Raw genomic sequence first — 18,338 nt, forward strand, 5'->3', positions numbered from 1 at the left:
CAGTGATAAGGTTGTTACAGAATAGAAGAGGGTCAAATAAAAGCTGGCTACTGTAATTTGAAATCCATGTGTGAGTGACAGGGGCCATCATTGCAGTTGTGAAAAATTTTTGTCTCCAGGTCCCTCAGCTGGAATTCCAGCCTGCGACTCCCCAGCTCCATGGAGCTGAGCGCACATGAGTGCCCGGGGGTGCTCGCCTCCATGGGGGGCTCTAGCAGGCCATTCCTCCTTGCCACCGCTATGCAGTTGCGTCAGGGTCAAAGGTTTGTCAACAGCCGAGGGACAGAGGTCAGCCCTGTGTGCAGCAAAGGCCCCAGGATGGCACTGACCCTGTGAATGGCCTGAGCAGTGCCCCTGAGCAGTGCCCTGTGGGGGTGTGTCAGTGCGATGTTCAGTCAGGCCTCCCAAGAGCCATGGCTGTGCAACTCAGCACGCTGGCTCCTCAACAGAGAAACCCTGACCAAGGTTGAGTCTGTTTAAATTCCAAACACCCTCTAGTGGGTACAACTGGCGATTAGCAACTTTAATGAGAGCTTTAACTGCAGATGCCCTCTCTCCCCCAGGGCTGGGAAGGGCCAGGCCCCAGGCTGGCAACGCTGCTCTGCCAGGACTCAGCCCTGCACACAGGTTAGGGAGTGTGAGCAGAGCCAGTAGCGCATGGCCAGGCAGCGGGTCTGGGGAAGGCAAACAGCTCCATCCTGAGCTAATCGCAGACAAAGTTCCTCATGGCACAGATCCGTACAGCACCTAGCACATTTTATATATGCTCCATCACACGGTCCTACTTGTGCACCCCTTATCCTCATAGTGCCTATGCTAACGCTTGTGTACCCCTTCTCTCCTAACCCTGCACTCCCCTCCTGCGCCCCCTTCTCCCCTAACCCCTGCACTCCTTCATGGTCCTAGCCCCCTGTACCCCCTCCCCATTCAGCACCCTCCAGGTATTTAATGCAGCTGGTCTCCGACCTCCAGCGCCTGGATGGAACCAGCCATGCAGCCCATCCTCCTTCCGCCCTTCCTACCAGCCAGAACTCACATTCCTGCCCACCTGCTGTTGCGGTCCTAGTGCCAGGGAAAGCCTTCTCAAGCTGGGGTCGCTGGACCTATGATCCTGTGGGGTGGGAGGACACTGAGCACCCTGGGCTCCAGCTGACTCTGCAGGACCCAATCTTTGAGGGGTGGAATGTGGAAGTACTGATGCTGCTGGACCCAATCCTGTGCCGCCCCACTTTTGTGCCCCCTGGTTCTGCGCCCTGGGTGGCTGCCCCTTTCACCTCACACTAGTTACAGCTCTGACTAAGGCCAAGAACTTCACAAGACTGAAACTGAGATTGGACATTTATATGGATATCAAGAATACTCAGAGTTATAATTAATGACAAGAAAAATTGGAAAGGGATATTCATCCTTGTACTTCAGGGCTTAAGCCAGTCTCTAACTAATAGAGAAAAGGATGACACCCATGTGGGGCAGATTTCACCACATCTGCCTGTTGCAAGGTTTGTAAGCATTCCTCTGAAACATCTGCTACTGCCTATGGTCAGAGACAGGAAACTAGCACTCTGATCATGCAGTGAGTAATGTATGTTGCATTGCTGTGCCTACACAGAGCTGCATCAATGTCAATGGGACTGCTCGCTGCAACAACCCACCCATATGCTTCCCACAGGAGGATTGGAACCTAATGGTGTAAAACCTTTTCTGTTCTACAAACTTTTGCCATAGATGGAAACATTTTGCTGTGTCTGAATATGCATGAATCTTTTGATACTGATTAAGGCAGAGTCATTCAGGGTTCATTGTAAATTTTTGTCCCAGAAGTCAAAGGGTGTTCTGTGGTCTCTGAGCAGTTGACCTTTGCCCATGAAATCAGGCAAATCACCCATGCCACTTAAGGTCAACTTCCCAACAGAAGAATTTGTATTTCAAGGGGTTGTGTTATTCCAGTTTCAAAACACAAAATGAAATAACAATTTTTAAAGATAAAATTTCACACAGAAACACAGTCTTTGGCTAAACAGGGAGTCACAGCAGGAAGTGGAGAGAGGGTGGGTGTTTCTGTTTTGTTTTTGCCTTTAGCAAAAATTCCAAAGTAAATTCATTATTGTTGGTAAGGCATCTTGAGATCTTCTGATGAAAGAGATTATATAAGTGCAAAGGATTAGATTGTTATAATTATTATTTGGCTGGCCTGGGGCCTAGGTTCACAGTACAGGCCTAATGAAGTTTAGCACTTCAGTCTGCTGACTATTTTTAATGTAATCTTTTCATAATTAATAAAGGCCAAAATCATTTTTTTAAAAGGGGTCAGGATCAGCATCAACAGAATTAATCCCACACATCACCCTCCACTCGCAGGAAGAACCACAATTTTCAAGGAGCTACAGTTAAATTCATGGGTGGTGGTGCAGCCCATGAATTTTTGCCCTACGGAACGGCCCTACGTCCCCAGGGAGGGCAGGGGGTCTCCATGCACTGCCCCCGCCCTGAGTGCTGAATCCGCAACTCCTGTTCACTGGGAACTGCAGCCAATGGGAGCTGCGGGGGCGGTACCTGTGGGCAGCCGCATGCAGAGACCCCCTGGCCCCCCGTCAAGGAGCTGCCGCCAGAGGGGTGTGCCGGTCGCTTTCGGGAGCCGCCCGAGGTAAGCGCCGACCCCCGTGACCCCCTCCTGTATCCCAACACTGTGCCCCAGACTAGAGCCTGCACCCAAACTCCTTCCCAGAGCCAAATCCACACCCGCTCTTGCATTCAAACTCCCTCAGAGCCTGCACCCTGTACCCCCTCCTGCACCAAAACTCCCTTCCATTGCCTGCACCCCGTATCCCCTCCCGCACCCAAACTCCTTCCCAGAGCCTGAACCCCATACACTCTCCTACACTGAAACTCCCTCCCAGAGCCAGACCCCTCACCTCCTCCCACACCCAAACTCCCTCCCAGAGCCCGCACCCACTGCTGAAAGTGAGTGAGGGTGGGGGAGAGTGAGCAACAGAGGGAAGGGGGCGGGGCCTTGGAGAAGGGGCAGGATAGGGGCGTGGCCACAGGGAAGGGGCGGGGTATGAGGCGGGGCAAAGGTCTTTGGCTTTTTGCAATTAGACAGTTGGCAGCCCTACCAGGCAGGCATGTGGAACCCTGGCCATGCCGGAAGAGAGCTGCCAGCTGCAGCATCGCCCAAATGTCAGGCTTGTGCATGCGTGAGGGGCCCCATTGACTGTTCTGCCCTGGGGCCCGGAATTGCTATCGGTGGGCCTGCTTCTACCTCACCTGTCCATGTAGGTGCCCATTGTGATACCAATCACCACAAATATGTGAGCACCTCCCACGTAATAAGAGCCAAAAATCACAATTAGAGCTGGCCAGTTGTCTAATTTTTCTGTTTACTTTCTCCAGAGGCAGTTGGGGATTTTTTTTTTTTTTTACTTTTAGTAAATTATTTCCTTCTTCACTCCCTCTTCTCCTAATACTCCTTTACTCTCTCTTTTTTCTCCTCCTCTGTTTTCCTTCGATATTTTAGTGTATTGAATGGAACACTAAGCCAATGAGTTTCCAGTTGCTGAGACAACCCTGTCTCCTGCTGTCACGAGCTTCACCCTTAAGGATGACATAGCTTCATAGCACCTGCGGGACACAGTTGACAGAGAAGGTCTTCTAGTGAAGAGAGAAGAGCTCTCTGAAGTATCTACAGCCACTTCCATGGAATGCCTTGAAGATTAATCCAGAGACCTTAAATCTGATCTCGTGGTTTCTAGGGACCCTGTGTAGAGTACAGTGGGTGCTGAAGGTGAGGTACTCTCACGATTTTGGTATGATTTTTTACCTTTCACATGGAAACATCATGAGAGGTGCCAACTCATGAATTTTCTCCTGTTTAAAATGCCCCCATCTCCCGTTACGGCCAATGGGGCTGAAGCCAACAAGATGGCTGCTCTTTCTCTATCTTCACGTGGAAATGAGGCTGCCCTGAAAAAAGCAGGCTGCCATTTCTTTCTAGGACACTGAAGCCCTGTGCACTGGCAAGACGGCTGCCATTCTATGGTTCATGGGCTGGACAGGGCACACAGACTGTAGGGAGCAGCAGAGACACTGTGAAAGGAGGGTGGGGAGAATGAGGCAGATTTAGGGGGTGCAGGGAGATGCGGGAGGGCATGAGGAAGCTGAGGGGGGAGAAGGATGTGGGGAGCCGGCAGGAGGGAGCCTGAGGGGAACAGAGGACACTGATGAGGTGGGAGATGGAGGGGCTTGAGTGGCAGTTATGGGCCAGATTCTGATACCTTTACTCAAGCTGGGTAGCACTTTACTCCACAAATAGCTCCCCAGACTTCAATGAGACAATTCCCAGAGTAAGGGTAGACTACTGAGTACGTGTAAACGTATGAGAATCTGGCCTTAAAGGAAGAACAGGCTGAAGCCCTGTGCTGTGACACTAGTTGATTTTCTTCTCCTGTATGTGTCAAATCCACTATAGGAAAGTGGAGAGGGTTGCTGATAGTGAGAACAGCAGCAGAGACGAATCAGGGACTATAAAGGAGGGTCGTGGTGATGCTGATGTGTAGCCCCATCCTGCTCCCTTGAGGCAACTGCACAGATTTTCATGGTTAATGCAGAAATCTTTGCTGTGATGTGTACTTTGTAGAACATCACTTCAGAAGGAAATTTTCAATAGCTTAAGCCTGGTGATATCCTGTTCCCAGTAAGCATACAAACTGCCCTTTGACTGCACAGCAAGAGGTCTTCATGCAGAACAGTGGTTGTGTATACAGATTTTAATGCACTTAGAAATGTATCTCATCATGATTATAATTATTACTGATGTAAAATAAGACTGGTGCAGAGTCTAATTGGGTGTGAAAGTAAAAACTGATTTTTGTAAAACCTACATTTAAAAAACGCCCCCAAATAATATACTTGGTTAAGTAAAGGAAGAGAGAGCAAGAGCTCGATAGAGAAAAAAGTGGTAGAATGCTTCTGCTTGAAAGGGCTTCATATTTAAGAAGTGCACAGAATAGAAAATAAAGAGCAAGGTTCTACCAAGAGGAAATTGTCAGCAGCCTTAAGAAATATCAGGGAAAGTATGCAGTGTGAGGGTAGGTGGGGGGAGGTCAGGCAAAGCATCTGACATCATCATTCTACAACAATATAGACATTTGAAGGAAAAATTCCTATGGGTTTGTGCCTGCCAGATAGTGTAGGCCTGGAAAAGGTGGTGGTAGAAATTCCACAATCACTTCTGCAGCACTGGAAAATGCGGCTTATGTGTGTGCTTGCATGCCTGAGACTCTAGCCCACTGTATCTAAATAGTGATCATGCTTCTAAAAAAAAAGTATTTAGTTTTTGTGTGGGTAGTGATAAAGGAGTTGGACTGGCCAAAATTAGTTACACGAGTGCAATCTCATATGCACCAGAACAACTGCAGAAACTGAACGCAGAATTTGGCCCAGTGTCCCCAATCACTGTTTAACTAATCTAGTAGGAAAAGGACTGTGTTCAGTAAAGCCCAGATTGTAATCTGCACATGGCAGATGGGATCTGGCTGGCTCTCATACAGCAGAATTTTTTTCAACAGTTGCCCTGTATATGTTCATTGCTTAATGATATTCACAATATTCTAGAAAAAACTCTCTGGGCCAGCTCCACCGAAATCAATGAAGCTTTGCTGGTTTGCAACAGCTGAGAATCTGGTGCTTTACATTTTACCTTTATAAATCTGTCTAGGATATTACACGAAGTGTGGGAGACAACATTTAGGCCCTGATTCAAGAAAATGATCACAATCTTAACTTTAAGAACATGCTTAAATGAGATTGTAACGTAAGGTTAAAATTAAGTGCATGTTTAAGTAGCCATCCTAAAGAGGATGCTCTGCTAAACCAGGGCCTTATTCTGTAGCTACACTGAGAAATATTACAGCATTGCTACTAGTAATGTTGTAGTTACATTTGAGAAAGTTAGTCAGTTCTAATTCTTTTTTTTTTTTTACTTTTTCACTCAATTTTTTTTTTTTTGTCTTTGAGCTGAAATTTCTCTTGTTGGGTTGGTTAATTCCTGAATTAAAAACAGCATATGTTGACATTTACATGATCCCAACTTGGATATAAGTCAAGAGCTTGACAGGTTAACAAACAGATACTTTTTAGTTATTTGTTCGGAATGGAACATATTGTGTCATTACTTTTTAAGCAGAAGTCCACACTGAAATCAGTCAGTTCTGTCTCAAAAATGATGGCCTGCTGTAGCCTAGGAAGCTCTTAGCCATTTAAAATTATACAGATGATATACATATACCCACAATGTGAAAGTGAACACAAAATTGCTGTGCATGTGGCAGAAGCATACTCAATTAAAATTCTGAATGAATAATTCTGGGGAAGTTTTTGTAGTATTTGCACCATTCAAGTCCATTAAAATGTTATACCCATATTAGTATTTTACATTAATTTCCTTGAGTAAATTCTGTGGGTCAGATGCACAGCTGGTAATAAACTGGCATATTTCCATTGCTGATTTACACCAGCTGAGGGTCAGGCTATGTGTTTTCATTGTTTATATGTAGTTAGAGAGACCACGCATGGTTTTCAGCCTATGGTGTCATTGACCATTGGCAGGTCTATTGGCCAGACTTTCCTAATACTATTTTATCAAGCCTTGCAGCTCAACGCTAATGTATTTTGTTGTCTATAGGAAAGTTCCTAAGGTATAAAAAAGGAAAGGTCATTTCCATCTTTGAGAGCATTAATTCAGCTTTAAGGAGGATGTTGTTCACAGATCTTGACAGCCCAGAGGAATGTGAAAGAAAAAACAAATAAAATTACCATAAATAAAATGGATGCAACGTTCACTAGATAGCCAGGCATACGGTCTCTCCAGGTTAACTTCTCCTTTTCATCCTGTTGCAAAACACAAAGGTCAAGACAATCGATAGAGAACTGGTGAATTTTTGAACTGGGAAAAAAGAAAAGGAAAAAGCTCAATTAAAAATATTATTGATTTTCCCTTCTGCCCATTTATATTTTTGAATTTGAAAATTTAAATGTAATTTTAAAATTCAGAAATGTTCAACCATCTCTAAAATTGGTAGAAAAATGGGAAGAAGGGAAGGGAGAATTTCTCTAAAATTTTGTTGCCTATCCCCCCTGAATTTCAAAATTTGAAATTTCATTGAAAATCTGAAATGTGAAAAATTTCAACTGGCTTCTACTGAATTTCAAAGTCTTAATAGAAAAACTTAAAGTTAACCCTAAACAATTGTAGAAGTAAGTACTTTCATTAACAAAAAAACTCAAACAAACCCCACAACCCTGCTTCTTGCAAGAGCGCAGAAGAGTGATGTTTTAGGTGAGAAACCATAATAAGATAGAATGTTTATCACCAGTTACTTCAGATGTCTCCTGTAAGGTTTGCTTCATCCAGTGTGGCTGTTATACAACTGAACCCTCTCAGTGTTAAAATAACCATCTGACTATTCACAATCACACTGTAAAGTATTCAGAAGCATCTTCTACTTTCTATTTATGACACATTTGTTTACATCTTGTGTTGCTATATGCTCTTCATATTGTTCCAGAACCTCAGCTGGAGTAAATCTCTTCGCTCCATTGACTTCAACAGAGCTTTGCTGATTTATACCAGCTGGGGATTTGGCCCATTATTCCCAGTTGGAAGATTAAACATTTTTAGGTGAAATTCTGGCTCCATTGAAGTCAATGGGAATTTTGTCACTGACTTCATTGGGGTCAGAATTTCACCCCTTGCTGTATTCCAGGCATCCCAGACTCTCTTATGGCATCTGGTTCAAAGATCAGAGAAATAATGAAGGCAAGCCCTATTTATAGAGGGCTCAGATGACTTTTCGACTGGGTGCAAAAGGTAGCTCCCTCCACCTGATACCTATCAGTGAAAAATAATGGAGCATTACTGCCCTCAAATAAACCCAATTCCCTGCTCTTAAAATGAAAAATAAAATGTTTTCATATGAAAAGAATTTTTAAAATTGATTTACATGAAACATGTAATTTCCACCCCTCAAAAATGGTTATTAAAAAAATAAGATCACAATGGTTAAGTTAAAGCAAAAATATGCAATTGAATTAACTGTGAATTCAAGATCAGCTGCTGTTCTCATTAGTCTTAACATCTGTGCTACACAATGGGGCCAGATTCTGTCCTTTTTATGCTGGTATAAATCGAGAGTAACTCCATTAAAGTCAAGAGCTTATATGGAGATTTATATGAAGGTAAATGAGATCAGAATCTGATTCAAAGGGCTCAAATAAGCTTTTTTTTTTTCTTTAGGCACTACTATCCTGAGAAGAATACTGTCCTGACAAGAAATTACTTGGAGGCATTATGCACTTCAAAGGCAAAAGCACCTCCTGAGATGGTAAGGAAAGCGTGGAATTTGCAGTACTTCCACAATAGGTGTAAGCATCACCTTTCTGGTGGTGCCTGCTTGGGTGCAGGAATGGGAAGAGGCATCATCCTGTGCCCACCCTGGTTAGAAGTGTCCCACCAGTGCTTTTAACACTGCAGGAGCGTACACACACGCACACACACACACACACACACACACACACACACACACACACACACACCCCTTCACTGCTCGAGCAGTCAAATTAAGGGTGTCTCCTGCACGAGTGTGCTGAGAGGGCAGGACCATAGCAAACCCAAGGAGAAGCAGGCCCAAAGTATACAGAACAAACATCTGAGTCCACCTTTTAGCCAGAAGGCAACTTTAAAAAGTGTTTCTGGGAAAGCACAGATGCGTTTCATTTTGTTTTGGCATTTACCATTCAGCAGTTATCCAGGACATAAAAAGTTCTGCGCTACTACACTTTGAAAAGGCATGAAGGATACCACATCAAACTATTTCACTAGGGGAAAAACACTAAGGAAGCAAACCAGCAGAATGAGTTAATACTAGCCAAAACAGTCAAGGGAAATAAGAATCATAGAATATCTGGGTTGGAAGGGACCTCAGGAGATCATCTAGTCCAACCCCCTGCTCAAAGCAGGACCAATCCCCAATTTTTGCCCCAGATCCCTAAATGGCCCCTTCAAGGATTGAACTCACAACCCTGGGTTTAGTGGGCCAATGCTCAAACCACTGAGCTATCCCTCCCCCTCAAAAAAAAGCTTAAGGAAAGCATAAGGAAAGCTTTTACAACAATATCAAGGAAAAGAGAGAAAACTCACTCATATAGGAGGCAGTGAATGAAAATTCAAAAATGGCTAAGACACAACTTCTTTTCTAAATCTGTCAAACAAAAAGACTTTTGGACAATTAGAATGCAATATGACCCAGCTCAAACATTAATAAATCAGGAGTAGCATCCCCCCCACCCCAAGATTGGATTAAAAATCATGAGATTTCAAAAATATAAAAAAGTTGGGGCTCTTTTTATTTGCTGTTTGGTTCACATTTTCAAGCTTCTTCTGCACAACCATGAGGTCAAGAGATTTTATTTTATTTTACAATGAAAGCTGAAATTCTCAAATAAATCAGTTGAGTTCAGGAATCAAGAAAAACAAGACAATAAAATCTCGAGAAATGGTGACACTGAGAAAGTGAGGAAGACCTTTAAACATACTTATTGATAAAGAGCAGGTAAGGGCATGTATAGGAAAACTGAATATATCCAAAACATCTGTTTTTCAAAAGTGGCTAGTGATTTTGGGTGGATCAATTTTTTGGGTTTCTAACCAGACACCTTTTTAAGGGTCTCAATTACCAGAACATGTTAAGCACCTTCAAAAATCAAGTGTGTCTCAAGGTGGGTATCCAAGAAGTGGAAGCACCCAAAGTCAGTAGTCATATTTGAAATTTTGGACTTGTAAACCCTTATTTTGACATTTAAATAAATGACTTCTTTTACTAACGCAATATACCCCAGCAGCTCACAGTGACCTCAATGAGAATTGCTGGGTGCTCAGTACTTTTCAAAATCCAGGCCACTTATTTAAGTGCTGAAATATGGATTTAGAAGCATAACCAATTCTAAAAACCTTGGCCATTGGCAAAAACAATTAAAATGAAATCTCGGCTGCACCTCAGAGATATCACCTCACTGAACAGGGAGAAAATAGTCCCTCTCTACATATCCCTCATCTGACTACACCTGGAACATTGTGTTCAGTTCTGCACACCATGCTAGCAATAAGATATTGCCAAACTGGAAAGAGTTCAGAGAAATGCAAGAAATATGATTAGGGAGCCGGAGGGACTGATTTATGAGGAAAGATTAAAATAGTCAGATATGGATGCCTTCTCTAAGTGATGTCTAAGAGAGAAGGATATGATAAGCCCTATAAACACTTGAAAGGTGTAAACACCAATAAAAGAGAGAATCTATTTAAGACAGTACAAGGGAATAGGATTAATGGGATGAAATTAGAAAAAGGAAAATTTAACCTGAAAAATCAAGAAAAATGTCTTGACAGTGAGATCTTTTAGGCTGTAAAACAGACTTTCTTGGGAAGCGGTGGAAGCCTCACTGCTTAAACGATTTAAAGCTAATCTCAACTGACACCAATCTTTCTCTAGATTCCAATATTCTAGGATTTCATCCCCTTCCTACATTAAAAAGAAATCGGTATTGTCTCTTACTCTTAAAATCCACTTCATGCTCCTCTGTGTGAGTTGGGGCTCCTGGTTGCTGGATGTGTGGCTTCTAGAGGGCAGAAAGGTCAAGAATCTGCAGGATTAGCTAGTAATACCCAGAAATCTTGGCTATCTGAGTAATGGTACAGACTCTGTGCCTCTTTCAGCTCTCCAGCACCAACTTCATGACTTGCACAATTGCCATTATGCCACTGGATGCTTCTTCGTGTGACACCCTGTCAATGGGGATGTCAATGTCAGCACCTGCGGAAGTTACTGCTTCTCTGGGCAGCAGCAGTTGACACGCCTGTGGCCAGCATAACTGCCATAGTATATTCGCCAACAATTCACAATCTTGTCTGCATTGCCCCAATTCCTCATGTACAATACATTGTGGGGGCAGGATACCGTCTAGTCACCTTTCTCCTCTGTGTGCCTCTTCCCCTCTACTTTGCATGGATTTACCATGATTTTGCTCCTCTCTACAGCATGCAATGAAGGGGAGCTTTGGGCTCATATCTGCACCTATGAGAAGCAAGAATGTATTTTGTAAAGATACTACTGAATTATTAGACAAAGGAGACAGTTTATAAAGCACATTCCATTAAAGAAAATCGGTATCACAAATTTTATCAATATATTGTGATAGACAGTAGAACGTTAATACTTCTTACAGCACTTGCAAGTTATTATTATCTTCTCTGAGCAAAATCTGTGAGTTCAGTTGCTATCTTATAATATGCTTGATTTTATTCTCTGGCAATAGTGCCATCTAGCCATTAAAAGACTGTACTGTAAAGTACCAGTGTGATAGACATGGCAATTTCCTGCAATAATTTTGGGAGTTCTTACTGTATTAAGTATATGTATCATTGTATTTAATTCCCCGGAGGAGGGTGAACACAGCCCTCCAGAAACCAAGAACGGGCAGGGGAGGAAGTGATTAGGCAAATTCACTCAGGTTTGAACCCGAGAGGTACCTGCAAAGGACCACATACACTGGTTTAAACTGTATTCTCCGGAGACCAACAGACAAAGAAATGGCTTTTGGATAAATAGCCTGAGGTTAAACTGACTCAGGGCCTTCTTTCTGATATAGCAAATGGACAGAACTTTTTGTCCAAGGGGGTGCAGGGTGAGGCAGTCCTTCCTGGGAAGGGTTGGAAAGACTGACATCGACCAGAACTCCACAAAAGGAGCTGGAGTGACCTCTGGTAAGCTTATTATCATGAGGGTAGGTTCTTTTATTGTTTTGAATATGTTTTCTCTGTAATGCTTTCACCTTAAGAATAAGTGTGCTTGCTTATATAGAGCTGTATGGTATATTAGAACTCCTTTAAAGTGTAAGCAAAGCACAGACGCTGGCCTGGTTAGGCAGCTTTGCTTGGGGGGAATAACACAGTGTAGGCAGGGAATTGTGCAGCCTGGAAAAAACATGGTTAGGAGGGAAAAAGACATGGGTCTCCACCCAAAAGAGGTGACGGCTGAGGAGCTAGAAGACTAGAGTGGATGCCCTCGAGGGACAGAGGGGTAATACAGGTGCAGTTGTCCTGAAGTATGATAATCATAAGGACCTTTTCTATGATCAAAATGATATAGTAGTCTTTGATTTCACTCTCAAAGTATGGAATGTAGAGATTTCTACCATGTTATGACATATACTGTACAGAAGCCTGTATCCTCCTGTGATGGGGTGGACTAGGCCCAAAGGCCCCCTGCTGTAGGCCTCAGGGTTCTGTCACTCCCATCCCAGGAAAGGAACAGCGGAGAGAACCTCCAAGCAGGCTGGAGTGCCTGCAGGGGAAGCAGCCAATCAGGGCCCAGGAGGGCCATATAAAAGGAGCTGCAGAGCAGAGCAGTAGTCCATTGTCGCTTGGAGCAGGAGAAGAAAGGACTGCATACCTGGCTGCCTGGAAGAGCAACAAGGCCACAGATGGTTTACCAGCAGGGACCAGGGAAGCACTGAGGGAGCTCCTGGCGGGTTACTGGGACTGAGCCTGGGGAGGTCTGCAGGAAGATAGTGTCTCCAGGGAGGATGCCCTGGGGATACAGCCCCATACCAGGACTGGACTACTTAAAGACTAAAGCCCAGGGAGGGCTAGAAAGAGACACCATCGGAGAGGTACTGAGATAGGTCCTGGTGGACCATATACCCTATAAGGGTTTTGTGCTCATGCAGAGAGTGTGACTTGGCTGGAGCACTGTGTCACTGACAAACCCATCTGAGAACCCCCAAAAGGGTTCACCAGAACTAACGAACATAGACACGCCAGAGAAGGGGGCACTCATGAGAGGTGGGTGCCAAACCCGCTACACTGCCATGATCAGTAATGCGCTCTATGCTACCTGTGTTTCAGATGTTGTTCAGCTCAAAAGTATTTCATTATATTATTTATTTCTATTTATCCACAAGAGAACACCTCTACAAAGTGCTAACTGCCAGCCATGACAATTCAGCTTGCACACGGAGTAAAATGACACACTTTCTCTCTTGTGCATCTTCACTTATAACTAAAAACCCACAGTTCAGATTCTTCATGCAGATGCACCTGTGGAATCCAATTGACTTCAGTGGACTTTCACAGTGATACTTGACGAAAACTTAGCAAACGCTGCACAGGGAAGAACAGAGTCCAGCTCCCTCTCTCTTGGCTCCCCTCGCTCCTGCCAACCTGACAGCAGCAGAAAACAATAAAATTTTACTTCTGTTGTCAAGTCAATATGATTTACTCTGAATGAATCCACAGGGCAGAGCTGTTGAGTATGAAAGTGCCATTTTTATATTATCACTTGCCAGAGTGGAAACATATCTTAAATTCTGCAGAAATTATGTTTGGTTTCAAAACGAGCATCTGAAAATAAAAGTTCTGGTTACAAATAGTGTCCTCCTCCCATGTCTAAAAGACACAAAACATTCCAATCTGTGTGCCAGCTTATTGGAAAAAGGCACAACTCACTCCCCAGGAAATAGCTGGTGGTGGAGGTGGTGTTCTAGGAAAGGGACACAGCGGGAGCAGTTTGAAGGCGGGAGGAGGTATGGCCGAGGCAGACCTACATTCCAGCAGTTCTGGGACCCTGCAGTGGTCATTGCATCAGGAGCACAATTTAGGGCACCTCTGAGGACTGCTCTAACCCCCACTCCCCGAATAAGGGAGGCACAGGCTGCTGCCTTTGTGACCCTGAGCTTGTGCCTGTGCCGGTTTGAATTTAGCCCTAGAAGTTCAAATTCTGTCCTCCAACAAAACATGAGTTAGCTTTTCCACTGAGAGCATTTCCAAGAAAAAGCCACAGGCCCTGCTCTGCACAACTGAGCAGGAGTAACAGGGTTTCAAGGGCAAAAGTATCACTTCTAGGCTGACCAGTGCTTGGTTTCAGGTTTAAAGACAGTAACTAAACCAGCAAGATTTGGATGGGGGCTGTGGAATTGCAAACCTTGTGATTAATGTTTTTGCTCTCTCTAAACAGGCCCAAACGTAACTGCAGGAAGCCCTCCTAAGGTGGTTTGCAATGGGTTACAAACTTTTCTGTCAGAACCATTTTACTTATGCTGAAATTTTGAAATGGTCTAAGTTGGAACTAACCCAATGCTCGCATACTCAAACTTCACTGTGAACCCATTGGTCACAGTAGCTAACCTCTACATTGCCTATGGATAGGTCTCTCTGATGCTCTGAATGTGTGAGTCTGTTGCCCACCGCAGGGATTAAGAAACTCTTGCTTTCAGAAACATCAGTTAAAAGCAGTTCTAAGATGCTACTAGAATAGACACCTTACAAATTAGATGCAATAGTCATAAAACAGTAAACTATGAGAAGTGACTGTAGACATGGAACTCCTGTGATACAGCCCTCAGCACTAATATCACAGTAGATTTTTAAGGCCAGAAGGGACTATTGTGATCATCTACTCCAGGGGTCAGCAACCTTCAGCACATGGCCCATCAGGGTAATCCGCTGGCGGGCTGCGAGACATTTTGTTTATGTTGACTGTCCGCAGGCACAGCCCCCCGCAGCTCCCAGTGGCTGCAGTTCGCTGTTCCTGGCCAATGTGAGCTGCAGGAAGTGGCGGTCAGCATGTCCCTGTGGTCCGCACCACATCCCGCATTCCCCCATTGGTCGGGAAAGGCGAACTGCGGCTGCTGGGAACTGCGGGGGGCCGTGCCTGCGGACGGTCAATGTAAACAAGCTGTCTCGCGGCCCACCAGCAGATTACCCTGATGGGCCATGTGCCAAAGGTTGCTGACCCCTGATCTACTCTGATCTTCTGCATAACGCATGCCACAGGACTTCCCTGAATTAATTCCTGTTTCAAGTCCAATACCTCCGATTGCACTAGAGAATATCTTTTAGAAAAAAACACCAAATCTTGATTTTAAAATCTCCAATAGTGGAGAATCCACCACAGCTCTTGGTAAGCTGTTCCAATGGTAAATTACCATACTGCTAAAATGTCACACCTTATTTCTAGATTGAATGTTTAGAGCTTCAACTTCCAGCCACCGGCTCAGTCTGCTAGATCAGTGGTTCTCAAACTTTAGCAACCCGAAGACCCCCATTTTGATTTAAAATTTTTCACGGACCCCCAAGCCAGCTTCTAATTTTCCCCAGGGGTGCTCAACCCCTGCTCAGCCCCAGGCCCCGCCGCCACTCCACCCCTTCTCCCAAGACCCCACACCACCTCTTCCCATCCCTGCTCCACACCTGTCCATCCTCTTCCCCACCTCTTTCTGCCCCCTCCCCCGAGCATGCCCCATCCCTACTCCTCCCCCTCCCTCTCAGTGCCTCCTGTATGCGCTGAGCAGCTGTTCTGTGGTGTGCAGGAGGCACTAGGAGGGAGGAGAAGGAGTTGATCAGCAAGGCTGGTGGCCCCGGACATGACTCACGGAGCCCCTGGAGCCAGACATGACTTGCGGAGCCCCTGGAGTACCCTTGTGGAACCGCAGGGGTCCGCGGTGCCCAGGTTGAGAACTGCTGTGCTAGATTGAAGAGCCCTCTGTTATCTAATTTCTGTTCCCCATGGAGGTACTTATAGATTAATCAAATCACCTCTTAACCTTCTCTTTAATAAGCAAAATAGATTGAGCTGCTTGAGTCTATTACTATAAAAGCATGTTCTTCACTCTAACCATAGTAGTGGCTCTTTGAACCCTCTCCAATTTTGTTAGGTGAAGGATGCCCACCACATGCATGCAGGGTAGGCACACCTTGATAAATAGCAGTACTGATTGCTAGTATTGCAGCAACAGAGGAGAAGCACAGCACACCTATGTGACGCAAGCCTGGGTACATCTATGCTGCAATAAAAAAAAAACTATGGCACTGAGTCTCAGAGCCCTAGTTAATTGACTTGGCTCAAGATTCTCAGGCTGCGGTACTACAAATTGCAGTGTAGACATTCAGGCTTGGGCTGGAGTCTGGCCTCTGAGGCCCTGTCCCTTCATGGCGTTTCAGATCCCAGACTCCAGCCCAACCCCCAATATCTAAACTGCAATTTTTAGCCCTGCAACCCAAGCCTTGTGAGTCCAAGTTAGTGGACCCAGGCCAGCCGCAGTCATCCCATGCATCTTTTGTTGCAGTGTAGACATGCTCCCTGATATTCTATCCAGAGCACACTTCATGGGGATGCTTCTCACTAAGCAACATAGTCACATCCACCCCATTTTAATAAGGTGTTGAGCACTGCTTCTTTCTACAGGTGCTTGAAACTGGAGTAAGCTGCACCATGGAAAACTGTGGCTATTATTGTTTTGCCTAAAGTCTAGGGTTTTCTTTTTCTTTACCAGAGCAGTTACAGTGGTGGCTGGCTACCAATGACGAAAATTTCCAGGATGCACAAGGCCTCAGAATCCCATGATTACGCCCCACAGTCATCCAATCACTCTACATTCTCAGATACCCTTTGTTTTAAGGCATTTTAGGCAAGTATTGCAAACAACTCTACTCTCAGTTTTTAATATCAAAAGGTTTCACCACTCCTGTTCTTGTACTTCACCTTTTAAAGATAAATTTAGTTAATCCAACTCAATTTAATTATTCTGGAAATGACAAAGTTTCTAACTTCTGTCATATTTAACTCTTGCTTTAGCTTTGACTTATGTATGCACTTTTACCATCATGTGTGTAGGGCACTAAGCAAACATTATTGCATAAATAGCGTAAGAGTAAAGTGTCTGGTCTTCAAAATGCTACATAAAATCAGCTTCTTGATATCTGCATATGGATTGGGTGCAACTTGCAGCTATGTTTTTATTCTGACAGTAGTTTAATGTATGGCTTGTATGCATTATTTATATAGACCAGAAGCAGTTCAGAACATTACCAGAAACCCACTATTTAAGGAAACAATAGGGTTACATCTGCAGTCATAAATATGCATTAGGTTAATCAATGTTCTTTGAAGGTGATTAATAAATCATGAAGAGCCTGATCCTGAGATGGGCTAAGGGCCAGGTTTACAAAGGTATTTAGGCACCTAGTGGGATTTTCCAAGACATCTAAGCAGATATGGGGCCTAATCCTCCTGGCCATTGTGTTAAACCCACTAGACACCTATCTGCATCTTTAGGTTCTTGAATACCTTTGTCAGTCTGGTGCTGAGAACCAACAGTTCCCATTTAAATCAATGCAAGTCAAGGTTGCTCAGCCCCTATCAACATCAGGCCATTTAGGAGATAACTGAATATATATTAAAAGCTTTTATATATGTTTTGTGGACACCACAGTGACTATTTATGCTGAGCATATAGCACAGCATAAAAACAATCCATTCATGAACAGAAAAACATGCAAAATGGAGGTAATGATACTTACCTCCTTTGTAAAGTGCTTTGAGATGAAAAGCTTTGCATAAGCGCAGCACATTGTTACCGCTACTATCATTATTATTCTAATATCTCAGAAAACTAGATGAAAATGCCACAAACTAAACTATATTAAAGGAACTTGAAAGCTGTTAAAGGAGATAACCATAAACCTGCTCTCTTTGTGTATGGATGGCCCCTTTCTACTGCTCTGGCAGCAGGAAGATGATGCAAAGCATCAATTACACTTACTTTTCCAAAACTTTGCACTGCCTTAACGATGTAAAAGAATGAGACTAGGCACTGCAATTGGGCACACCTCTTCGCGGCCCTATAGGTATATTGCCCTCAGTGCCCACTCAGGATCTTTCAATCGATTACTCAGACCAGATTACTTCAGATAAATACCACTACATGGAATCTAGGTTATTAACTCTTTTACAGAATGAAAGCAACTTCTTTCGTCTCTTGATTTCATGCCCACTTTGGGTCCATATAGATGTGTTTTTTCCACATTCAGGAGGCCCTAACTCTCCTCCTGGAACTGGTCTGTATTTCAGACAGTCACTTTCTCTCTCCTTAAGAGAAGACACACCCCCATCCCTCCTGGAGTTGGGTAATTCAGGCTATTACTAACTTTCTCCTTTAATCAAGAGTCCACAGCTCTCCTTCTGAGAGCTGGGTTGTAATTTAGGTCAGTTGTAGGGTCTCAGTCAGCTTCTCTGCCAACTGTCCCTTCCCCTCAATTAGTTACTTCACCTGCAGGCTAAGTGGATTCAGCAGGCATGACTTCTCCAACTGGCATCTCTGTTGCTTGGGGGAGGAGGCAGCATATATACTGGTCTCTTTCCCAGAGCTCATCCCCACTGACTGGGAGAGAGGGGAGCCTTGTCCCACCCACTCTTCCATGCTTCTAGTTCCAAGCCCTGGAAGAATCAATA

General features: G+C 44.3%; 1 protein-coding gene across 1 annotated transcript in view; it reads right to left on the reverse strand.

Annotated features, from left to right (window-relative positions):
• The window catches only part of ANO2 (anoctamin 2), a 272,975-nt gene that overhangs the window by 43,998 nt on the left and 210,639 nt on the right, over nt 1–18,338 (reverse strand). The window contains exon 15 of the mRNA XM_077807418.1: nt 6,811–6,885. Within this exon, the coding sequence (XP_077663544.1) occupies nt 6,811–6,885 (75 nt within the window). The remainder of the gene's footprint in view (nt 1–6,810; nt 6,886–18,338) is intronic.

This window comes from Eretmochelys imbricata, chromosome 1 (genome assembly GCF_965152235.1).
Source record: "Eretmochelys imbricata isolate rEreImb1 chromosome 1, rEreImb1.hap1, whole genome shotgun sequence".
In the NCBI taxonomy this organism is placed as follows: domain Eukaryota; kingdom Metazoa; phylum Chordata; order Testudines; family Cheloniidae; genus Eretmochelys; species Eretmochelys imbricata.